We start from the raw sequence: 25,734 nt of genomic DNA, 5'->3' as shown, positions 1-25,734 counted from the left end.
ATCTTGGGGGCAACTTAATGAAACCTCCTCTGCCAATCCAGTGTTCGGGAAAATGTTGGTCCAAAAAGTTACGTATAGGAACTTCATAGCGACACGGAGCGCTATCCTGTTGGAAAAATACGTCATTCTATGGCCTCTGATAATCGTTTTCAAGGATATCCACAATGCGAAAGTAGTTGAAGTCTTGAAGCAGAATTAGTTAAGATTCACTCGTCAGGTTACCAGATTAAAAAAAAGTCCCACAATAAGATTTCCTAAAATCCTAGCCTATAGATTCAATTTTTCTGAATATTGTGAATGCTGTTCTCTCATAATTTTAAGATTCACATTACTTCAGTATCTGCAATTATCTCTGTTGACGAAACCGTTTAGAAAAATTGTGCATTCAACAGAAAAGTATGTAGAATATAACGAATTAGGATCGACCAAAATGTTTTCACTCATCACCTCACAAAATTGCTTACGACGATCTGGATAATCCTCATTGAGCTGATGAATGAGATGCACCTTATAGGGATAGAAATAATGCTTTTTCAAGATCCCCTGAATACGACTACGTGGAATACCTGATGTTGCTTCTAAATCTCGGACGATTGAAATAAATTTTTCTTGATTTACGTAATCCAGTTCGGTAGCAATGGATCCAGCCTCCATAAATTTAGATATTAAATTCCTCACACAGATGTGGCTCAGATTCTTATCGGGATGCCTTCCATTCAAAATTCTTGCAGTTTTTCGAGCTATTTCATTGTTTTTGAAATAGATGGTGACAATTTCAATCCTTTCTACAGTGGTGTAAATCATGATGCTTTGAATCGTCGTATGAATCGACAAATTTCGCGATACAATTCTGATCAGTGTAAAATCGGAACAAAACTACCTGTTCAATGGTAACAAAACCCCCCACCTTATCTAAAGAATTCGATGATGAACATCATGTTTTATGCTATTGGTGGGTTTTTTATTATTAAGTTTAGGTCATATTTTTCAATTTAATTAACCGATGTTTTAAAACGATGTTTTTCCAAGATTGAAAGGTGGTGCAAAAAATTTTTAACATATTTATAAATAGAATTGAAATACCTTTAATTTGATGTGCCACTTGACCCCCTGTGTCATTTAAAATTATTAAGGGGGTTCTCAGCTCATATAGGGGGATGACTCTACACCTACGAATTTAAGATCTAAAAATGTCCCCCTTAAAAGTAAAATTGACGTGTCTCGGGTTTTCCCGAAGAAAAAATTCCATTTAAGATATTTCAGGGGGATTGTTTTAAATGGGCCACTGCGAAGAGAATTTCAGCAGGTAGCATTTTCTACGTAAATTGTAGAAAATTTTTAGTTTTGTAGAGACTCTGAGAGTCCATCTAGTAACTTGAAAACGCTAACCAATTATAATAATTATTTGTGGGGTGTCTAACTTAATCATCTCTGACATTAGTTAGTCTCTCAGAGGTTTCAGGCGCGTGGAAAAATTAACAAAAAAATATAATAAAAGTGTCTTACACATTTCCCTTCCAAGTACCCAGGTCTCAGGTCTAGAGTTGACTTCGACAAGCACGGTTGGTGTACACACCAACAGCACCATCAAGTCCGCTATGCTAAGATTCACTAAAAAAATATTCGTGCTGTTGCGCATGTCTTTCGTTTTGAAGATCACTATTGGCACCATCACGTTCCCTATTACTCCCAGGCACATAATTAGTATGCAAAACACCTGCAACAACATAGATTGCAAATAAATTCTGCGGTTCTGTGAAGTCCGCTTCTAGAGGTCGACCATAGGCATCTCGGTAGCCATAACAGATGCGAAGTACATCTTGGATTTTCACGTTTGAATTCAGCTTTTTTTCTGATCACGACGAAGCATCACACGTCAAGGTTCAGCTTTTGAAAATTGCAGATTCTCGAACTCAAAATGGTCCAAGTTAGCCCTAATTTAACCAACTTCGCATCTTTTACCGTTACTGAGATTCTCATGGTTGAGCTCCACAAAGAAACCCTCTAGATGGGAAGATCACGTGAAGCGGCCGCAAATTAGTATCAAAATTAATCATTGTGGCAAATGTGCAAAAAGTCCTAATTCGTCCGATGATTTTCCTTACCATAGAAGTGGTCCGGATGTAGCTGGGAAACACTGGACTACCATACTCCACACTTCCATTTAGGCTGCCATTGGCGGCAAATGTGGCAGAACTTCCGGTGGACGTACCGTCGGGACTTGTACCGGAATACAAGTAGTTGTAGTTGGCAGTGGTTGTATTCACTTCAGCTGCGAAGGCGCTGACATTGAACCCTTGGGGCGGGGCCAGCGCCGACATATGCGAGATCATGTCATCGTTCAGTGCGGTGGGGATAAGTGTCTTCTAGACAGGGGGTTAAGTGCGGAGGCCCTCCCTAAAAAGACGTAGACGGTGAAATTCCGGATTATCAGTAATTGCTGACAATAAAATACCCGAAGTGATTTGGGGGTGTATTGCCAAATTCGGCCTTACTCAAACAAATGTACTGCGTGACATAGAAATGAGAACACCCTGTAAAAATGGTTTCATTTAAACAATTTTTGGTATGCATGTTTCTTACGCTAAAACAAATATTTCAGTGGAAAATTGAACAAATTTAATTGCTAAAAACCAAAAAAAAATCATTTGTCGGTCCTCCGCTGTGTCTTGTATCTTCCTCTACACGTTTAGGCATGGATCTAATGAGATGATTGATGTCCTCTTAGGAGATATTTTTCCAGGCTAATTGGAGAGCATGACATGACGCCGCTAGGGTTTGTGGAGGAAAAGATAAATTATGCAACCTTCTATATACAATATCCCATATATGTTCAATTGATGACAGGTCCGGAGGTCGAGGTGGTCAAAGTAACAAATTGATTGCATTTTCTTGAAAAGAGTTTATGGTCATTCTAATCACATGTGGTCATGCATTGTCTTGCTGAAAAATTGGATTAACAAGAGTTTCCAGATAAGACACGAGATGAGGTTCTAGGACTTCTTGAATGTATTACTGGGAGGTCATACTTCTTCTAATGAAAAGTGAAGGTAACCTGCTACCATATGTAACTGCACCCCAATCCATTGCGTACCCCAAGAGTCCAATAGACATGCCTCTGTATTTTAAACTGAGGATCCCGTCTTCTTCTTAGTCTTGCCCGACTATCATGCATACCCAAACAGAATCTGGATTCGTCCCAAAACACGATATTATCCCATTCCAGATTCCAATATATTCGTTCTCTGCAGCAGTGCAGTCGATTTTCACGATGATTTAAGGTGAGAGGTGACATAAGACGGGGACGGTAGGAAATTTTCTTATCCGGCAGTAAATGGTTCGATTTCTAATGGGCCTTTCATACTTAGCAAGCCACTGATCCGCCAGCGTTTTCGATGAAGCGAACCTATCTCTTAGGGGCATAATTCAAAGGTGGCGATCTTGGCGTCCTGTAGTTCTTCGAGTATCTCTTCTGTCTGTTTGCCCTTCTTAGAATCGTGGCTGGCAACATCTCACTATAGTGTTTACACTATAATTCAATGTAGTGGCGATTTCCTTAAATGACCAATCAGCCTCTCGTAGACCCACCATTCGACCTCTCTCAAACTTGCTCAATTGATGAAAATTTCGCTACATTTTGCCTCAGGGCATTTTTGATTAATCTAAAAGCACTTTTTAATCACGCTATATATCAATAAATGATATTTTGCAGTCATATTGTTGATGTTTTATTGCAATTTTTATAGTAAAAAAAAATAAATTGCTGATAATTCGTAATTACGTTAATAAATATGGCTGAAAATTTAATCTTTTTTGTATTTCCATATACAAACATGCAAACTATTTATATGTTTAAATAAAACTATTTTTACGGGGTGTTCTCTTTTCTTTGTCACGTAGTATACATACCCATCATATCGAAGAAGCATTACATTTACATAATTTTTACGTGAACACCACCAACGTTGTTTCTAAAGCCTTCTTCCAGTTAACTGGTAGTTAATTAAACTTTAATAAAAAGATATCTAAGTTGAGTCTACATCACGGCTCCATTATATCACAACTTTACAACAACAGTTCCACTTTAGTGCCCCATTTAACTAGAATTTCTTTTGAAGTACAAGACATTAAGACACCACATTACCTCAAGTATACACTTTTCGCTAATGGTTGGCCATTAAGTGTTGAAAATTCGTCCTTCAGGATTGCAGGAAACTTCGTTTGAATAATAAAATGTGATGTTCAGTAAGAGAATTAGATAAGATTTTCTCTACTTGGAGACTACTTAATTATTATTAGAGGAGTTTCGTTTAACTGCGGAAAGTATATAGTCAGACAGCGAATGCAATTTTTGAGTCTCATGGCCATGGCGTGAGTAGTTCAATGCAATCTGAAGGGCCCATTTCGTTTTCTTTCAAGGTAAAATATGGATAGAGGAGCAGTTATTCTGAAGCTGCTTTACATGTTCCATGCGGAAGAAATTTCCATATTTCGATTAATTTTATTCGAGAAAATTTATTTCTTATGGGTTCATGAAAATTTCACTTCGTTAATTTCACAAAACGAAAACGAAAAATTGAAATATTCATTTCAGTTTAGTTAGTACGTTAAGCGCTCATGTGAGTTATGTGTGCGTGTATGTGAGTTATGCTATGCACGCACATGCTGTTCCAAAGTATTAAAAATCTTGGATCGCCAAGAAACGCTGGTGTAGTTTCTTGTATAGCAATTCGGAAAAAATATTAATTTAAATGTTTCATCACACGAAATTCGACATTGCTAGATATTATAATTATTCTAAGGGTGCAACGACAAAAAAATTCCAAGGGAAAAATGTGTATGATTCATCAACTTTAACGCAGAATCCACAGCGAAAAGACAATCTTAAGTTACGACCTCTCAGGGTTTAGGCTAAAAATACCAAAAGTGTATTGGTTGTTTCCCTCTTATTTTCCTGAAACCTTTTTAAAATCGACGCATAACTGCAGAACCCTGAAGTACGAAAGGCAAACCTCAATTTTTTAACTAAAGAGGTTTCACGAAATAAGGTGTATGGTTGCTCCGAAGCCTTTTAGGGAAGCTCTGAGGATGAAACATCTCTATTATTGGGAAATTGGTGAAAAGGAGGAAAAGCCTGGAAAAAATATCCCTACTCGTATAACGACCTTTTTGTGGCCCTCAAAACTGTTTGCTTTTAGGGTTAACAGTTCAACTTTAGGGTTAGGGTTAAAGGGTTAAACTGGTAAAAGGTTAACTGTACAAAAGGAACATCATGTAATGGGGATCATTTCCTGATCTTAATTTACAAAGGCATTGTGTGGGTTTGTGTTCGAATTAAAATAAGTAAGGCATCCTGGAAAGAAACTCCAAAAAGAAGGTTATTTAATGCTTCGTATCTTTAGCTTTACTTCGAAGTAAGGGGCGTGCAGCTTATATTTCCTTCCTGTGTGAAGCAAAGAAAATTTGCTAGGAAAAATGTACTAAATCCTTGTTACAGAGAGCTATATAGGAAATTTTCTTCGAATATCAATTTTCATCCATCCATTACGCATAAACTTATAATTACGATTGTGTGTTCCCATATTGTAGGCGACCAAGTATGGTCATGAGGCTGCCTTTTAACGTATTATTTCTTCAGCCATTCCAAGGTGTATGTATTACAATTACGTGGGAATTATATGGATTACTTAACAGAGGTCGAATCGGTTGAAACCGCTAAAAATCGCACAAATAACATTTAATTTTCGGCCATATTAAAACAACGAAGTAAAAGTTTAAATTAAAATCCTTAGCACATTCAAAGGAAAAAAATCAAGTCAATCTCCTAAAGTATAAATAGTATGAGACATATTATTTTTTAATCCTGAAATTGTTTTGGCGTCTCAAACTGCCAGACACAAATGCAAATTTGCCAAATTCAATTTAATAACACGTTAAACACAAGAAACATGACAGGCCGGTGATTTGTTATTTTTCCTGCTAAGTTTCTGCATTTTAAAATAGCCAATGAATAACAGCGAAATTAATGAAGTCGAATGCGAAATCATCCCAACTTCCGTTTTCGCTTTCCAAGAATGATGGATAACATTTTCACATATATTTATTTTCTATTGGTAAATTTTATGCCGCATCCATAACATCCTTAAGAAGTTTCATAAATGCACGATTCGAAACCGGAAAGCTTGAAATAATTAAATTTGTTTTATAACCTGAGCGTAAATAAATAAAGTTGAAAGATGACCGTGACGTAATTTGATTAAAAAGTATTTAATATTTAGTGTTGTTGTGTATATGCTATTCTAACTTATTCAAAATCCATGCTCGTCATCAAATGCAAACATTATTGTACCGCACAAATTATAAACAGCGAGACTAGTCGAATTTGACACATGAGCAATGCTTGAAATCTAACAAATGCCAAATTTGAGTAAATATTGACTGGATTTCTAACCTCGCTGTGCCAAATATGGACACAAGTCGCATATGGCTTACATATGTCTAACTCCGTTGCTCTCGCTGTTCTTTATCCACACGAAGACGCAACAACAGGTTTACATGGCATCGCCTGATTTTTTAGAAATTGGAACAGCTTATATATATATATAGGGTGTTCCGTAAGTCAACAATACCTCTGGAAGGGTGGATAAGCCAATTAAAAATAAGCCGATTTTATTAAACTTGCCTTAGTCCGATAGTTAATAATAACCGACATACAGGGTGTCAAAGGTGAACAAACAAATCACATTTTCTTTAATATGTCTCCACTACTTCGAACTAATTTGATGAAATTTTATATTCGGAAATTTCTTAAGATGAGAAATTCAAATGTGTCTACGCCTTCTGTGTGTCTTCTAGAGAGCGTCACAGACGACCATTAGGACTCATTTAAACTGCCAAAACTTTTTTGTGCCACGGTATATGCGATTTTAGACCAGATAAATCTTTTCTTTCACCTTTCCTGCTTAAAAAGAGTATGCCCTATTGAAGTCCCTAGAAGAAACGGTTTCTGAGAAAATCTAAAGCTGATGACGCATGCTAATTTATTGAGTATTAATTTTTAAATAACTATTGCTATTTTACTTTTTAGTAAATTTATTTGAAGATTTACCGCAGAAGAACCTGTATCTCGTCTATTATCAACTTTTGAACTAAAGCGAGTTAAGTTAAATCGCTTTATTTTGAGTTAACCTGTTCACCCTTCAAGGGATATCGTTGAGTTACGGAACAACCTGTATACGCGCCTCTAAACATTAATACATATATGATCCCAGTTCCCGCCATTTTAAACAACTTTTGCAAATGTCTTAGCAATACATGCAAATAGTATTTTTATGCCTTTTCCTACTTCTATTATGTGAATATTACTAGTTTTTTTAAGATTAATGTCTGACTAAAATAACATTCGTTTGAAGATTTCTAGGAAACGTCGGTTCAAATTTGAAATTTACTAATTAACGTTTACGATGCTGTAATATTTCCCAAATTGTTTTTGATATTTTTACATCGGGTTTCATTGACGGTGATGTATAATAGATCTTTGCGTGGGTATTTGGATTTCCTTATGCCGGGTTTGATGCCTCATGCAGTGGCACAATAGAAATGAAAATGAACGATAGTGGTTTGATAGAACGATTACTTTAATAAAAATCTATAAAGACTTATTAATAAACAGCTGAAAAATGTATTTGCCACCTGTAAATAGACCATATTCAAACGAAAACATGAGGCATGAGTTTTTTAAACCTCAGAAATTGAAAGAGAAGAAAATGGGCGAGGGGACAAGTTAAGGAAAAAACTGACATGTTTCAGGGAAAAAAGAGAAACAGTGACAACCCTGGTTAGCAGTTTGTGTATATGTATCCGAAGATATATGCACATGTGGCTATAGCCTTGAAAGAATAGATAGGAAAAAAGGGGAGGTCGTAAGCAGGAATGGGGGCGAAGAAAGTGTTTAGGGTATTTATGGTAGTTTGACTATGGAGATCTGCTGCATTTTAGCCAGCTAAGAATCTTCGAATTTAGAAAAGCAAGGACATAGCGCAGGGAAAGGAGCAAACAAAAAGTTGGTACCATTTCCGCAAAAGGAATTAAGCGTCATCTGATGAAGTCAATGGGTAGAAACACGGGTCGCCGGGTTGCTTGTCTGCCTCTTGCCATCTTTACTTGGAGACTCGATTCTTTTTGCGGACATGTTACGAATTTTTCCTTACATTTATGGTTCATCCGCACGAAACTTTATGTTCTTAAGCAGTCTTTCTGAATTTTAAGAATCTACAACGAGATAAAACAACTGAGCTTCGGAAATTGTAAAAACAATCGCTAACTTTTTTTCATAGAACGTCCTGTATATTACGCATTTCGAAAGTTTGAAAAAACCCTTTCGACGACGTATCGTCAGTCGTAAAAATTCAGGTTAGATGTTCAAATAATGCTGAAAAACAGGAGATAATTTTAGGCGAAATTTCTTTGAAATCGTAAAGAAATTCAGGTCAGATATTTTGAAAATTGATAAGGAACAGATTGCTGAAAAACTAAAACTATGTAAGATATTCAGGTCAATTCAGATTATGGGAGAATCTCGCGGGAAAAATGTGTCCCGCAAATTATTGAGTTCTAATGGAAAAAATTGCTGCATCAATGTTATACAGATAAACGCCAAGGAAGGATTCTTCAGGGCATTTAAAAAAAAAGGAAAAGTTCATATTGGCATTGTTCAGTGCCCGCTTTGTTATTGAAATACAGGGAGTTAAATTTTGAAGAGCGGTTTTTATTATGCAGCTCCCCCAGTTTTCGAGATATATAGTTGAAATTTCTAAAATCGGCTCGTTGTTAAGATTCACAAAGATTCACACTAATTAGATATGTCGAATTGTTTTGAGTCTACAGGATGATGTTTAGTCTAGGATTGCGTCCTTTTTTCCATTTTTGCGAAGTTAGGTGATATGACTTTTCTCCTTTGAATAAACCGAACGATGGCTTCCCAGAGTGTGAATACATATTAATTGATTTTGCACAAGCCTAGAATTTCGATCGAAATGACAGAATTTTCTATTCTATCGAGCAGCGAAGTGTGGACAAAACGCGGAGGTAACCCTAAACAAACCTATCCTCTTGAGAGGTGCCGGCCAAATTTTCGGCATTGAAAAATGAAAATAGCAGAGCAATAAATGGGGAAAAAAACGAGATGAAAAAATAAATAAAAACATATTTGAGCAGATTGTGAATATCAAAGCGAATACCTGTCCAATAGTTGGGCTAGTGCTAGTCAAAAACTTACATTTCCAACGTCTCAAAAAAGCCTCAGATCATTTCGTTGGAAAACCTGTTTTGAGAGTCAGTCATGGTGAATTTTCATGCTCGAAAAAGGTCCGATAAGACAACAGCAAAACTTCGAAACTTATCAGTTTTGATACGTAAAACGCGCGAAAATATCGCGAACTTGTACGACAGAGGAGCGTTTTCAGCAGCAGGAAGCGCCGTCCGAAGCCCGTTTAAAAACAAACTGATTGGCGCTGTTCCGAGTCTCCGTTTTCAACTTTTCATTCATCAGAAAGACCTCTCGTATCGCGATTACGCATTGGACGAGGACGGAAACCTCTAAAGAAGGGTAACGTTTTCCATTTTTCTTGTTTTTCCGAGTGACGTCATCCCGAGCACAAGAGTTAAGGCAAACTGCCGTTCTTATTGGAATATATAGATTGCTCTTTAAGTCGTTGCAAAAATGTCTCTTCACGTAGAGGAAATTTGTCGTTCCAGTTACTATTTTGCTCTTCCCAATTTAGAATTGTAAATTTTCCCACTATTTAGGATTAGGGTTTTCAGTCGTTTCCAGGGATTAGCGCGGGGCTCGACACGAACACAAAACACAGTTTGTTTGGTGGACGGCGAAAATAACAAAACACGAAAGTTTGAACATTACAATTAGCTTAATTACTTATAATGGAAGAACTCGAAGGACCGCTGAGTTAAGAAGGCGAATAACAAAAACTACATTTTAATTCGGATTTTTCGGTGAGCTCATTCTTGGAGGAACTTCCACTGATAGTCACGATTCGATTTTTTTGTTTTTGTAATCGGGCAACATATCGATCCCGATTTTCCTCTACAGCAATGTGAAACAGATATGTCACTTAGGGACGTGCTCAAGTTTACTTCAATTGTACACCCAATTCAAATGGACACCCCTACATGGCGTCCATTTTTCGACACTTTTGCAGCGCATCTCCGTTATAATTACAGCTCGAGGGTTGGAACTTTCTCAAACCTGTATCATTTTTTTATAAAAAAAACGATGCCGCAAACTGGTTTATCATTGCTCTTTTAGTTTGTGAAATACAGTACATTTTCAAAGGTGACACTTGACTCATGTTTCAATTTTTAAAAATCGGCCGTTTTGCGCTACCGATGACGTAATAATCATTAAAAAAATATTTTTACAAATATTTTAAAACAAACATAAAACATAGTATTTTTTTATTTTATTCAATACTGCTTTTCAATTTTAAACAAATAATAATTTGTTAAAAAGTTGACAGGTTCAATTTAGAGCCGCACGATATATCTCGGATATTATCTACCGGCTTGATTCTAAATTTTAGGTCAACTTTACAGGAAATCAACATTAACAGAATTAAAATTTCCCCTGATTTCAAACATTATTGTGACTGTAAATATGTAAATTTTTCACACCACTTTTTTTGCATTACAGAGTTATGTAAGGATTTGTGTTTGAAATTTAGGAGCGTATATAAGCGACATTATCTCTCGCATGAAAAAATTCATTAGACTTTTTTGTAGGAAATTTAGTTGGCTACAACTTTAATTCTTATGACTTTTTTCGCAAATGTAGTGGTTTCCGAGCTATATTCACGAAAAACCGAGTTTTAGGGTATGTGTTTTTTATGGTCTTCCTCTATTCACCTTCGCCCCGAATCTCTTTTTGCACAGAGTTTTTTATTCGAACGAACTTAAAAACAAACTAGAATATTAGCGTGACCCCTGTGCAAGAAAAATGTGTCTGTGTTTCCAAAGGACATGTCATCTTTTGGAAAACTAAAAATAAATTAAAACAACATTTTAGTTACCCCACCCAGTACCCCCGTTTTCACTCCACGATTTCGTAAGACAATTGGATAGAAAAATACATTGTTGAAACATATTAATCATGTTAAGTGTCACGTGACGCATTTTTGGATTTTTTTAGTGAAAACTTCTAAAAGAGAAGTTTTTTTTTATCATTTTCATGAACTGGCAGTTTACTTGTTAAGAGACTTAAATAAATTATCAATATTTGATTTAGTATATATTTTTTGCGTGAAATTCCGTTTTTTGTGAATATCTCCAAATCCATTAGATTTATGAAACGAGTGATAAAAACTAAAATGGTAGCCAATGAAATTTCCTACAAAAAAGTCTAATAGATTTCCTTTATATGAGCGATAGTTTCGATTATATATGGTTCTAAATTTCAAGCACAAGTCCTTACGTAACTCTGTAATGGATAAAAGGGCAGTTAGAAACTGACATATTTACACTCACAATAATGTGTGAAATCGGGGGAAATTTAAATATTCTGAATATCTGATATATACGTATCTAAAAAATAATAATACATACACCCAATAATTAACCGTGACTTTTATCACGCTAAAAAACAAAATGTTTATTTTGGTATTTAGTTCCTCTCAGGAATTGTTTAAGAGAAACATTAGTTACAGTATTATACAGGGTGTCCTCGAATTACGTGGCCAAAATAATACCGCAGATTGTTTGAGTGAAAATAAGTCGATTTAACTAAACTTCCCTCAGTCCAAAAGTTGATAATTATGGAACTACAGGGTGTTAAAGTTGAAAAAAAAAATCACATTTTCTTTAATATCTTTTGATTTCTTTGAGTTAATTTCACGAAATTTCATATTTGAGGGTGTTTTAGGATACGAAATTCAAATTTATTAACGATTTAGTTGTTTCTTCTAGGGGGCGCCACAAGCGACCATTAGGACACATTTAAATCTCTGTAACTTTTTCGTGCCACGGTGTATATTATTTTGGTATGTAAAAACCTTTTTCCCTACCTTTTATACTTAGAAAAGGTATACTTTATTGACGTCGCTAGAAGCAACGGTTTTGGAGAAAAACGCATAATTCTAATGCGCTGCATATTTGCGTTGGCGCTTTTAAGTAAATAACTCAGTTGGCTATGTTTTTAATTGACATTTTAACACTTGAATTTGTTTCTCAAATGTCAGTTTTTTTATTTAGCCCTCAGTTTTTCTTGTCAGTTTCGCTTCTTGTTCCTGTAAATATCCATAAGTATGGCCAATAAATTCACTTATTCTGAAATGGTGGATATGCTGTTAGTTTATGGACTTTGCCGTTGTAATAGTAAAAAAAGTGTACGAGTTTACAAGGAAAAATATCCTTTCCGTAGAATTCCAAATCAGAAAACTTTTGTTAATATTGAAAGGCGTCTAATTTTAAGGTAATTTGCATGCATCATTAGGCTTAGATGCATTTTTCTCCAAAACCGTTGCTTCTAGCGACGTCAATAAAGTATACCTTTTCTAAGTATAAAAGGTAGGGAAAAAGGTTTTTACATACCAAAATAATATACACCGTGGCACGAAAAAGTTACAGAGATTTAAATGTGTCCTAATGGTCGCTTGTGGCGCCCCCTAGAAGAAACAACTAAATCGTTAATAAATTTGAATTTCGTATCCTAAAACACCCTCAAATATGAAATTTCGTGAAATTAACTCAAAGAAATCGAAAGATATTAAAGAAAATGTGATTTTTTTTTTCAACTTTAACACCCTGTAGCTCCATAATTATCAACTTTTGGACTGAGGGAAGTTTAGTTAAATCGACTTATTTTCACTCAAACAATCTGCGGTATTATTTTGGCCACGTAATTCGAGGACACCCTGTATATTTCTGGAACACTTTTAGTAAGTAGAATGTAACTAGCAACTAATATACGGAGTGTACTTCAGAAGAAATCTCAAGTTTGGGGATTTTCTCAAAAATAGAGACACTTGAGAAAAAACTGAATACGCCACTGGATTCAATATAAAAAAAAATCGAAAGATTCCATTTTACCTAGTCGATAACTTATAAGATCACTGAATTACAATAGGTGTCTGAAAATGGACAACATTCAATTTTGCCCTGCATTTCAAAAACCAAGTGATAAATTTGTTTGCGGCATTGTCTGTTTTACATAAAAGTGACAAAGGGTTGTAAGAACCCCAACCCTCAAACTGTAATAATAATGGAGGTATCTGCAAAATTGTCGAAAAATGGACATCCTGTACAGCGCTCCGAACAACATTCCTCTTCATTGTTGGTCTGGCAAAACAACCGCGATATGGAAGGAGTTCCGGATCTGTTGGATAGTTGATATGAAACAACATTTTTTTTAGTTCATTGACTTAACGCACGGTTATGTATACACAGTGTCCCATAGAGAAACGGTCAGTTTTGGGTATTCGTAATACATATAAACTTTATCAAGTGGGAGAAAAGATGCGCATTCCAGGGGGCAGCCTCTTTGCACCAACACACTTTCAGGCCGTACCAGCCAGTAGATGCAGCCTCTTACCTAAATCAACTGGCAAAAAATTGGCTCTAAATTTTCTCGAAGAGAAAAAAATGTTGTTTCTTTGAATTTCGCCTATAGTTTTTCCAGTTACGGAAAGTAACACCGTTAGGACAACCTGAAGAATTTGTCGACGCAGTCCTAAACCCCAAATTCAATCTAAAATCCCGACTATCGTGCTCTTGCAGATGACTCGTCCTTTATATGAATTCCTGGGATTTTGATTATTGGCTATAATGTATTTCCATTTGTTTTAATGCCAAACCACTCTATAAATGTGTTAAATATTCAAATGTCTGCTGACCGCGAAGATTAAATTTTATGGCGAACTTCAATTAAATATCTACTGCGTCAGTAGTAAATAGAGCGAAATTAATGAGTCAATAAATTTTATCTGATGGGTGAAACTATTTTCGGTATGTTTCTGCTGAGTTATGATTATGTTTGTAAATACCCCCAATTGCGATTTTAACCGTATTTTCCAAAAAGTTTAACAAACGTACACGCCACTCACATTTCAAGTAAAGTGAAGCATCAAACGGGGAATGATTTATTTTCGCAACCTGTACAAATAAATCATTATTGCATTTACCGGGTTTCAGATATTAAACCATTCGCAGAATTTAATAATAATTAATTCTCGTAAATCGTAAACGAAGTCAATCCAAAGAATGTCATCAGTGTATGGGGTTCCTGAGGCTCGATGATGGTAATGTCGAAGGGAGAAATGTCCTGCAGCTTTCTAGAGTCGAATCGGTATGTCCTGCTGGCAGACCTTCGCAGCTACACGACCTGCTGGGATAATTGAATTCCCCTTTGTTTTAGACTCACCACTTTCTTTAATAAAGTTTTATGTGCGTTGGGTAACTAAGGGCGAGCATGATTGGTGAATTCCATTCCGTTTTTTACGTGTTCCTTTTCTGTGTCGAAAACACCGCTCAACGTACATGCACACATCTCTATTGCAAAATTACGTATATAATAAAAATAATATATTTCGGTTTTAATGAAATTTCAGCTAATTTTTTCATTCGCCCAGTATATCGAATAGGCCTTGCAAGGCAACTTGAAGAGTCTTTTCAAGCCGATCTTGGTCATGTTTGAAAAGCGGCACCAAGTACTTTAATCAATCACATTAAATGCTTCTTGGTATCTGCGTTGCGGGGAATTTCTGTAATTGCGTAATAAGTTCTAACAACAACTTAAAGCAAATCTTTCGAGAAGATTACGATTATTTGCGCCAAATGGAGGGGTGGATAAAGATATCAGTTTAGACCAGTTTCAATTAGTTGATATGAAAAATGTCACCTGATGAGCTCAAAACTTTCTTCTTCATACCATATAATAGTATGTAACTGTGCAGTTGGTTATGACAAATTGACACATTGCACGACCGTTTAAATTGTATTCGTTGAGTTGTAGGAATAGAGGGTTTTGAGGCTTTTGTTGGTAAAAAAGACACTAATCTATGGGGACGAGATTTAGAGAAAATGACGTCACAATGGCGCCTTACGTCTTGTGCCTTATGCCAAACGATTCGGAATCGCGAATGGTCATATATTTTTCAGAGTTTCCATTTAACTCATTTGCACCAAAATTATTTTTGCGTGGCACGTTTTGTCTTCAAGTAGATACTGGATAGGGGATCACATTCAAAATTGCAATGAACATAACAGAACTGGACATTCAGGACTTTCTTTCATTAATATTCTTGTATGGTATATTTAATATATACATTAAATATACAAGATGATTCCAAAGTTGGAGTCATCCTTTCACCAGCGAATAGGACTTCAAAAAATAAGATTTCTTTCCTTCAACGCTTTTTTGAAATATCAACATCAACGGAGATGCAGGGTGTTAAAGTTTTATTTAAGAAATTAAAATTTATTAATAATTGCCAAACCACTTGAGATAATTAACCAAAATTTCGTAAGTTTTAGTGATAGTTGAATTGTGTTTTAACTGTCACTTCGATGATTTTTACCAGAAATCAAGTTTAAACAATTTTTGACTTTTGGCTAATTTTCTAAATAAAATTAAGATCAGTTAATTTTAAAAAAATATGAAAATCAAAATAAATTTTTTTTAATTCAATTATAATTTCTATTTTTAGGAAAATCAATGGCGTATCATTTTTTTTCAATAATAGTAAACGACTTTTTTAAATAAATGCTGCTGGTAAACCTAAAAATAATGTTATTTATTGAACAATTTTCCTCTCACGTAGCTATGGACACCTATAAAATGTTGTGTAATTATCTCAAGTGGTTTGACAATTATTCATAAATTTGAATTTTTGAAATGAAACTTTGACACCCTGTATCTCTATTAATGTTGATATTTGGAAAAATCACCAATGGAAAAAAATCTTATTTTTTAAAGCTCTATTCGCTGGTGAAAGGATAGCTCTAACTTTATCATCACTGTGTATAATACTGTACCACCTGGCAGAAAGGGAAAATTGACACTATTAAAACAATCACAAAAATCATATTTTAGTCAGTTTCGAATTTACTTAGGCTTGGGCGCATTGTAAATTCGCACTAAAGCTTTTACGATCTGAATAAGTAACAAGTACCAAAAAGCTGTAAATATCGAGATCAATGGGAAGCAATAACACTTACAAAAATAAACTTTAAGACCCAGTTGCTTGGAGATGAATAACTTTGGAAGGATTTCATCTTCAGGGGTGATATAAATGTTGTTCTTACATTTGATAGATGGGTAAAGTCATGGCTTAAAATTTTCATGGTTTAAACCAATCGTTGGAAATGCCGATCGAGAATTTCGCGGAACAAAACGAGATTTTTTCAGGTTTTTAAAAGATCTGGAGAAAAATAATCAAATTAATTTTATTACTTGAAAATGTGAAGTAAATATATTTCAGGTTACTTGAAGTTATGACAAATAAAATTCAGTCCTTAAAGTTCAATGGGAAAAAATTACACCACTTTGGTAACTCGTGTAGTTAGCAAAAGGTGCGTCAATTCGAGTCAGTTCCCGTTAATAATGCTGTCCTGCTATCGGAGCAGAGATCAGGGCAGTTCTGGGTACTTGAAATTTATCACTAACTTCATAGACATCTGCGTAAACTTTTCTATTATAGAAAGGGAAGTGTTGTGGTATTTTCAGTTTTTTAGATACATCAAGGGGAGTTTTTGTTCCCCTCGAATCACAACATTGTCCAGAGCACCCCCGATACCATCCTCAATGATAAATCCTTAAAGAGCAAATATAGCTGACAACACCCCATTACTGTAATGTCGTACATTAGTATTCGATACACTTTTCTTTATTAGCTTTCCGAGATTTCAAAATTTATGTAGATTGAATTGGATGCGGGGAGTCAAAAGTGGCTTTTTTCAGAGGGGTAAATACCCCGGGACATTGATGAATGTCCTTATAAATTGTTGTTTACAAATTTTTACGGTGGTTATATTCAGTTAGAGGAATAACTAATAAATGGAGAAGAGGAAGAAATAAGTTTCCGGTTTTTATAAGAGATATCTGTCGTTCGATATCCTAGAAGATAAATAAAGTTAATTTGTCTTTGGAGTTATAGGGAATCGTGTTGTGATTGGAATGATAACAAGATACATGTGAATCGTTTTCGATTTATAGGTTTATTAGGTAATGTATAGTATGTATGATTATTACTAAAGCGATTCACATACGTAGCATTTCCAATTATATTTCTATCTCACTACTTAAATAAATAAATAAATTTAATTATAAATATTTACAAAGTTACCATCTTTACGACAAAACACGTACGTTTTTAGGAATTTACAAATTTTCCACGAAAACGGCTCTTTTCTGCTCAATCCATCAGCGATTTCCAATGAACGATAGCCCTTTGATTATCCGGAGCAAGCCCGAATGGCTTCATACCGTTGGTTGACACATACTGATTGACTTGAAAATCCAACATGGTTTTGTATTTAAACACATCGCTTCCAAGTTGCTGAAAATTGCATTCATCCCACTATTGCTGATGACGAATTTGAGATAAACAAAATACCTGCGTCAAGGGACTGGTGTTTGTAGTGAAAATACCCTCAAATCCTCTTTCTTTCGCCAGTTTCAAGTTCTCTTCTTCCATGAACTGGAACACTGTCACATTTTCTCGTGGGCTCAAGGAAGAATGTGTAGCCATCATAAATGAGTGCTGGACCTTGCATTTTCCTAGAGGTAGCTGATTATCCCTAGAAATAGTTACATTATACAATTACAAGGAAAGACCTCTTGAGATTGTTTGCTGTTACCTCACTGGTCCTTCAATGCTCTCCAAAAATTCAAATATCACAGTTAGTTTAGATTTAATGTTCACCTCAGGTTCATCATGGGCATCAAAGTTAAGGGAGACGCCACATATTTTCCCAGTCTCGTTTCTCGCTATGAAACTGAGGTTTTTTTCCAGAAGTGGCTCCCAAAGGGCGTCCATAAGATCTTGGTAGTCCGTCACGGAAATCTCTGACAAAATCCATTGCTCCAAGTCGGCCTTTTGGTAGAAGCTTGTTGTCACCATACTGCATGGAAAATATCGATTAAGTCTTATTTGTTACGTAGTAGAAGTAGAATTTACTCTAAAACTGGCAGCTTGTGCTCCGGTCGTAGAAGTTCTGATGTGAAACTTGGAGGTTGTTTAGTGATCTTCGTGTCCTCGGTCATTCTCTGCAGGACTTCTCCGAAATCAATGGCTGATATGAAGTCTCCAATATCTGTGGATGATTTTTAAATTCAAACTAAGTCTTGGATGTTGAGACTATTTTACTAACTTATGTGATATCCTTTTTCAGTTAGTCTGGATATTGTGAATATAGAGTTGAGCGAGTTACCACCGATTTCATAAAAGTTTGCATTTACAGAGATAACGTTCCTTGTAGATCGCCCTAGAATGGCTGCCACAGTTTCGAATAGGTCTTTTGCTGCATTTAATTGATGGGATGGCACTCCTTCGTAGCTAATTTCTACTGCTGGGAAAGAGTCATCTGGAACGATAATAAACACAAAGAAGTACGCTTTTTTGTAATCTAAGGGGAATGGAAAAAATATAATGTTATTTCTCCTTAGCATTATTTATTAGTGCTAACATGACTCAAATTCTAGTATACAGGGTGGTCCATTTTTCTATAGCAGAACTTTAACGGTCGTTAGAAAATCTTATTTTAAGAAGAAAATTTTATATCAACATAGGCCCATAAAGGCTTCGTTTTAAAGATACTGGATGTTGTGTGTGGATGAAAACTTTTTGATCATTTTTTATAATACTCCAACCTATAACGATATTTGAATTAAATTTGTTGTTCAGCATTATATTATATATTCCCGTATTCAATAAGAATATCACGGTCCACGAGCAACCAGTACCGGAGTTGTGGGGTTTTACTACCACAAAATTCAATAAATTGCTAATACGGTTCTGTCTAAAATCAACTTTAATTTTTTTTTCCTAAATGAGGAATTCATTTTTTACAAAAAATGTCTCTTGACATTTTTTCGTATCTAGCTCCATTGCGTAATAAATTTGTTTGTTTTTTTTATTGAATGGAACATAATTTTAATTGAAAACATTGCTCCTATGAACGGTAAGAATGAATGATACGTGTTGCATAATTAAAAGTGAAAAATATATTTTCTTAAATCCCCAAACAATAAAGTCCAACGCGGTTAGGTCGGAGAATGTGCAGGCCAAGCGACAAACCCCCTTCATGTTTCTGGAAAATCATGCTCCAACTAATTCTTTACATTTCTATGTAAATGAGCTGGACAACCATCTCTAGAGACTAGAGTATTATAAAAAATAATCGAAAATGTTTTTTAGTTTTGAACACTGAGTACCCTTAAAACGAAGCGTTTATGGGCCGATATTGATATGAAATTTTCTTCTTAAAATAAGTTTTTATTCGTTAAAGTTTTGCCACAAAATAATGGACTACCATGTATATCTCATAAATTCACTTTTTAAAATTAAGGTAAAATGGAGGTGGACGGGAGCCTGTTATGAGAACTTATTTTTCCTAGAATTTGAATATAAGAGTTCGCGCCCTAAGTATCCTCAAAATCATATTTTGACTTACCATTATTATTAGTATTCTCATACATTTTCATAAGGGTCTGTCGGTCAATTTTTCCATTAACCAGCAATGGAATGCTGTCGATCAAAATCACTTGTGGGATCATGTAATTAGTAAGTTTGTCCCTAAGGGCAACTTCTATTTGGTGCTCGCTAAATAGTTCCTTCGTGATTACGAAAGCCAGAAGCATCTGGCTCATTTCGCCAGAATTGTAACATAGAACCACAGCCTTTTCAATCTAGTTTATTTAAAAAAGGAGCTCAGTTAAAAATGAATCAATATCGAACTGATTTTAATTCATATTGCTTTACAGTTTGACGTACCCCTTTAAGAGAGCTCACAGCTTTTTCCACCTCAGACAAATCCACGCGATGTCCTCGAATTTTTACCTGAGAGTCAGTTCTGCCTTCATACAATAAAGTTCCTTTCTCAATTTTCGCATAATCTCCAGTGCGGTACAGTTTGGAGAAGGTTGGATCGATGGCCAAAGGATTTTCGATGAACTTCTCTGGGTCGCGACCTTTCGCAAAATTGCGAATCAATAAATATTCTGCCTTTCTTATTATTAGTGCAAATTTACCATTGACATACCCAGCAGCCAGGTTGAGTCCTGCGACGAACAGTTCCCCCACTTCTCCTGCTTTCACCGGCCTAAAGTCTTTGTCAAGCAAGTACACCATGGTGTTGTCAAGTGGAAGACCTAATTAATTTTAAGATTAAATTCTTCATGAAAATTACTCTTGAAATACCCACCAATAGGTACTTTTTGGTGGTGTCTCAAGTCATGCAATCCTTCCATTACATGATAAGTAACATCTCCCATGATCTCAGTGCTCCCATAAAAATTGCAGAGCTTATGGTTGTTACCATCGAAATGCTGGAAAAATTCTTCAGCCAACGACATAGCCAAAGTCTCTCCGGAGCATATCCAGGTTTTCAGAGAACTTAAGGTATTTTTGTTGTCCTCCTAGTAGTCAATGTTAGTTATAAGAAGACAAATTTTTCAGCAAAGCTTACTTGCAGCTGAAGATAAACCAGGAGGCTTCTCAACAGTGAAGGTACCAAGATAAGTCGTTCAATCTGCAATATTGAAAAAGTTTTGCATTTGCGTCGTTATCCGAGAGGTATTAGAGGATCTAAAGTTTTTTCTCAACTACTTTTAACAGGTAATTTATTAAAATGAATTCAAAAGTTAAACGTCTTTCCATGCGGAAGTGATAAAGGAAATGATGCACTACTTTGGTGAAAGTTCTTCCTACGCATTTGGGGTTTATCTCAAAAATTACTTCATATCTGAAATCCACAGGAATTTTTATAGGCCCTTCATGTAAAATGCGACTACTCGTTGTTATTGAAATTTAGTAATTTTTATAAATTCACGAATTATACTTGTAAACTGTTTCGTCGTAATGCACTCTTGCACCCTTTTAAAAATAATAATCTTATTGGGAATTGTCCACCACAGATGGACAATGGACCAGCTTCATTCGACACGAGTAACGGCCGTTTTCGTAGGAAAAGCATTTGCTTCGTTACCACTTACTTGATATTCATCAATCAAATTCACCAGCTTCTGAGGATCTTTCGTTAGGGCTCTGGGTACCACCAAAACGGATAGACCGTTTATCAAAGGGCCCCAAATTTCGCTCACGCTGTCTACAAATGTTAGAGCTGTCTTGAATATGCACACTTTCTCCGTAGGGCTATAAGGAAAGCTTCTGAACTGCCACTGAAGACGGTTTAAGATGACTCTATGTGGTAAACGAACCCCTTGAAAGGAAAATTGGGCTTTATTGAAAACAGGTGCTGAAAAGTTAATATATTTTCTGTGTAAAATAGGTATCTTCATTTTTTATCTGAGCTCTTTTATCGGCATTCCTTTAATTTGTTGCTTTGATTATACATCGGCATTACTGTCAGCAATAGATTCTGAATCCTGACCAATTAAGTATCATTATAATAATTGTGGTTACCTTTGGGTACTCCAGTGCTTCCTGAGGTATACATAACAATGGCAAGGTCATCCTTGTCGTGCTGAAGTCTTTCACTTTCACTTAAAACCGTGTCAGGCTGATTTGAGGAAAGATGTAAAATATCTTCCAATGATAATTTTAAAGTGTTCAAGTAAAACTCTGAATCTGAAAAAATACCGCAATTTTATTAATAAATTCAAGGCTCTTTACTGCAACAATTAATTTAACTTTGCGCATTTACTGGCAGCTAAAAGTATTTTGTGTTATTGCAAAATGGCCTTCAAATATTCGAACTAAGAATATATTCATTATTTCCTTTTCTTTGGCTTTGCTCGACAGAGTGTTTCACGTAAGTTCGACAAATATTACCTCAGAATATGTTTTTGAGACCTATAATGCTTATACGGACATCAGCGCTTTACCTTTATCAAAAATCACCATAACGGGACTGGATTCGCGGATAATATGTTCGATCCTGGGTCCTGGGAATGCATGATCTAATGGTAGGTAAGCACATCCAGCCTTCCAGATCGACAGCAAAATTACTACGAGCCTGCGGAATTTCCAAGGCTTTAAGCAAAGCCCTTATGTATTCGTTATTTACTATTACTTATCACTTGGTTGCATGTTAACTGCCACAATGTAGTCTCCATCTTGGTTCTTTTGCAACCGATTTTGAACGATCGTTTGCTGAATGGTTCTGGCAATTTTATTCGTCAACTTATCGATTTGCTGGTAAGTGTGATGTCTTGTTGTCTCGTTTTCTGCACAAAGTTTGTCTGTTAATTCCGCTTGTCACAACCTGAATTATTTTACCCTTAAATATTATCGCAGTATTGTTTCCTTGAGGCCCTGCGGCCACCCTCTGGAACAAGTTGTGGAGCACATCGGGCTGAAGTTGTCGCGAGGGTCCTTTAATTATCGACAGTTGGGGAAGGGTTCCCATATTTCTTTCTAAAGGCAGAAACAGGCAAATCAGTTAGGGTTACCTTCGGTACCGCTTTAAAAGTAAATAATTAGAAAATAATATATAAAAAAGTATTATAAAATAATTAAACGTAAAAAATAAAATATACTTATTATATTTATGAAGGGCATGTGGTTTTACGTGTCGTTTTAGTATCTGGGTCAAGATTATTATCTGATTCGGCAGATTATGTGGAATGTTGGCAATAGGTAGGGTATTGTAAGTGATTAATTGCTTTTAAATTGTGCTTTTTTTTTAATAATAATAAATTCATATGAAGGCAGCACGGTACTTTATTAGAGTAAAGCAGCGTTGAGGAGAAACAAGTAATGGATTGCTGTGGACCAATTGTGCGATCTCTTTGATTCCGTAGTCAAAAAAAAATACAACGGTTTCCTCGAAGCATTTATTTCCATTCCAGTGTAAACAATATATAGAACATAATCCCAAGAAATATTTATACGAAAGTAGCAATTTAGTAGAGCTTTAGAATTATTTTAAGAGGCAACATTCCGCTTTGGGATGTGTTGCGGAATGTTAATGAGACTCATCAAAGATAAAACTGAATGTTGATTCGTGGCGCCAGAAGGAATGCGAGTGCCTACAACTCTCGATGCCCTTTTGGCATGCATTAAAGCGACTCATAATTTTCGTGATTTTATACGTTTTCTATAAAACCTCCCCAGTTGCCTCCATATTTTCTAAAAGAATTAGAATGTTTCTGTAGGTTTTCTCAGTTTGTATGATTGGCAAGTTTTCTAACGATTGCATCAATATCATTCGTATTCTTTCAAAGAGTCGTGCGAAGTAGTTCTTCGCAGAATCATTCAGATTATTAATTAATAGGTTCGCTATCAAGCTACCAGAACATGAGTCAACTTACCGTGGGCTGAAAATTTCGATTTGGACTTGGCCTGGGGAAATCCCCGTCATATATCGAAGTTGAATAGTCATAGTGTGCAAGCTGTGAAACACGTGCAAAGATATTTTCGAGAATCTAGTAAGTGATTTATTTTTATATATTCAATACGATTTATACCGAAAATATTTGAATGAACGCACCATATTTTAGCACATTAAGATACGAGTTTCATATGATAGCATATTGGCGCACAAATATAGTTTTGCAAAACGAGAAGTTACGTAACAAGTTGACAGGGAATCAGTGAATTACCCATGAAGCGTGCATTTTAATTTATTTTTGCTATTGAGGTAAAAAAATTGTAATAAAAGCTGAAAAATAAATCTAAATTACATGCATTTATCATTTTTCGATTTCCACTTCTTTTTCTGAAAATTGCCATTTAACCTGCATGAAATAGAGACTGAAGATAATCATAGCAGATTATTTAAAATCGACAACGGTGACCTTTAAAATCGAGCTCAGGACATGGTAGTCTTTTATATCTCTTCCAGATTCTGAGACGCCCCTAAATCGCGTTGCATCCGAGCCACCCTCATGTAGATTCGATCTGGGTCACCCTGTATATCCTGCTATCACCCGAACTTTATGTGCGGGATTTCTCTAACACAAATGATTTTAGTAGAAAACTTCATGATCCACTTTAGCTTAAACGAAGTTAGACAAACAAGGATTAAGAGAGCCTTCGCCTCTAGTCCAGTTTAAACTTGAGGTACTTGTACAACTAGGCGTTAAAGGAGGTATGTTGTTTCCTCGGGGTATTTCAGATGCTTTAAACCCACATTTGCTAGAATATGCATAGATCTGTGCCCTTTATCATAAATATTTATTTGCAATCAAAATATTTTGTACATTCTCTCAAGAAATTTAAAACATAATAAGAACACTTAAAACAACTCCTCGCCTCGAATAAACATTAATTTTAGGGAAGATCAACTGCTGAATTGAATTTTCTTAACAATTTCTGCATGGAAAAGAATAAATAATAAAGAGATACTTCATGCAGGCGATGTTTACTTATTTCGATTTTTACTGCATACTTTAAACTTTATAATAACAACAGGTAGTACTTAGAATGAACCGACATGGTTCTCAAACTGAATTATAAATATGTACTAGAATGGTTACACCTTTATTTAACCATTTTAACGTTAGTTTATTTTTCCATCTTACAGGCGGCACTTCTATCCATTGTTTTGGAATTCGATTTTAAGCGAGGAAAGTCGAATGGAAGGTATTTCGTACCGTGGATGCTCTCAAGCTTTCCAATGTTACTAATCAATATCGTGATCAATTTAGATGTATATTTTGTTTTTTAATTAGCATTTTGTGTATTGTATTTGTCTTAAATAGTTTAATTTTAAAATAAGGCAATATGGCCCAATAAGGTGTGCGACTTGCGGGTTATAAGAGGATTAATAAACTTTTTGAGTTACCATTCCGTCATTTCAAAATGATAACAAATGTACTTGATCCTTGAATAATAGAAGCAATTTGGGCCTGCACCATTAAAATGCCAAATCGATCTTGGATAAGGTTGAAATGATCCTGGGAAAAGTTTAGAGTGCACATCGTTTAAAATTGTTCAATTATGGTCCTATTCCTGGTATAACGTTTTTTAAAACCCTCTAAATTGAGGGTCCTTCAAATTAATAAAATTTTCGAATTAAATAAAGTTAATTTGGAACATATTTAATATGAGCGAATAAATATCTTCCTCTTTTGTTGCGACATCTTGCGAAGGAAATCACCTAAAAATATTAAACTGGTTTTCAGTAAACTTACATAAGAACAATCTCAGTATATCCTCCAAGTGACTTACTGTACGAACCACAATGTAACCCACAGTAAGGTCTTTACCGCGCGATGCACCAAACCAAATAACCGAACAAATTACCCACCAACCAGCTCTTATCTCTTCAGCGTGTATTATGTTAATTTTGAGAAATAGTTTCTGACCTTGTCTCTCTTAACTTAGCGGTCTTCGACAGAGCAGGACAGATATACGTTTTATTGGCAGTGTGGTCAAGTGCCAATTTTCGAAATTACGGGTAATCAGTGGGGGCTACTACCGTAGTAGAACAGTACCACTTAGCAAGGCACCACTAGGAGTTCCCCAAAGCGTGATCAACATTTTTATTTGTAATTTACGCTATTAATCAGGTGCGGAATTCCTGTTTATTTGATGATTTAAC

General features: G+C 35.5%; 2 protein-coding genes across 4 annotated transcripts in view; both read right to left on the bottom strand.

Annotated features, from left to right (window-relative positions):
* ETHR (ecdysis triggering hormone receptor) overlaps positions 1-9,516 on the bottom strand; it is a 51,160-nt gene extending 41,644 nt beyond the window's left edge. Inside the window, exons 1-3 of one of the 2 annotated variants that reach the window (XM_066281473.1) lie at positions 9,278-9,516; positions 2,106-2,397; positions 1,507-1,717 (exon numbers count right to left, since the gene is read on the bottom strand). In XM_066281473.1, coding sequence (XP_066137570.1) covers positions 1,507-1,717; positions 2,106-2,333 — 439 coding nt within the window. In that variant the 5' untranslated portion in view covers positions 2,334-2,397; positions 9,278-9,516. The remainder of the gene's footprint in view (positions 1-1,506; positions 1,718-2,105; positions 2,398-9,277) is intronic. The other variant, XM_066281474.1, reaches the window with a different exon arrangement.
* Positions 9,517-17,204: 7,688 nt separating this feature from the next.
* Positions 17,205-25,497, bottom strand: e (ebony). Of its 2 annotated transcripts, none has more exons than XM_066303124.1 (16): positions 25,325-25,497; positions 22,467-22,604; positions 22,261-22,414; positions 22,073-22,203; positions 21,651-21,815; positions 21,221-21,447; positions 20,695-20,757; positions 20,431-20,644; positions 20,258-20,377; positions 20,001-20,197; positions 19,681-19,915; positions 18,379-18,591; positions 18,186-18,321; positions 17,866-18,129; positions 17,622-17,805; positions 17,205-17,564 (listed from the first exon to the last, which is right to left on the bottom strand). In XM_066303124.1, the coding sequence occupies exons 2-16, from the start codon at positions 22,594-22,596 to the stop codon at positions 17,421-17,423; spliced, it is 2,577 nt and encodes an 858-aa protein (XP_066159221.1). In that variant the 5' UTR covers positions 22,597-22,604; positions 25,325-25,497; the 3' UTR covers positions 17,205-17,420. The 2 variants fall into 2 exon arrangements, with proteins under 2 accessions (XP_066159221.1, XP_066159222.1); XM_066303125.1 differs by having other exon boundaries at positions 20,431-20,641.
* Positions 25,498-25,734: the final 237 nt, after the last annotated feature.

This window comes from Euwallacea fornicatus, chromosome 4 (assembly GCF_040115645.1).
Source record: "Euwallacea fornicatus isolate EFF26 chromosome 4, ASM4011564v1, whole genome shotgun sequence".
Lineage (NCBI taxonomy): Eukaryota > Metazoa > Arthropoda > Insecta > Coleoptera > Curculionidae > Euwallacea > Euwallacea fornicatus.
Note: the sequence above shows the minus strand (reverse complement) of the source record. Positions and strands in the feature narration are given on the sequence as shown.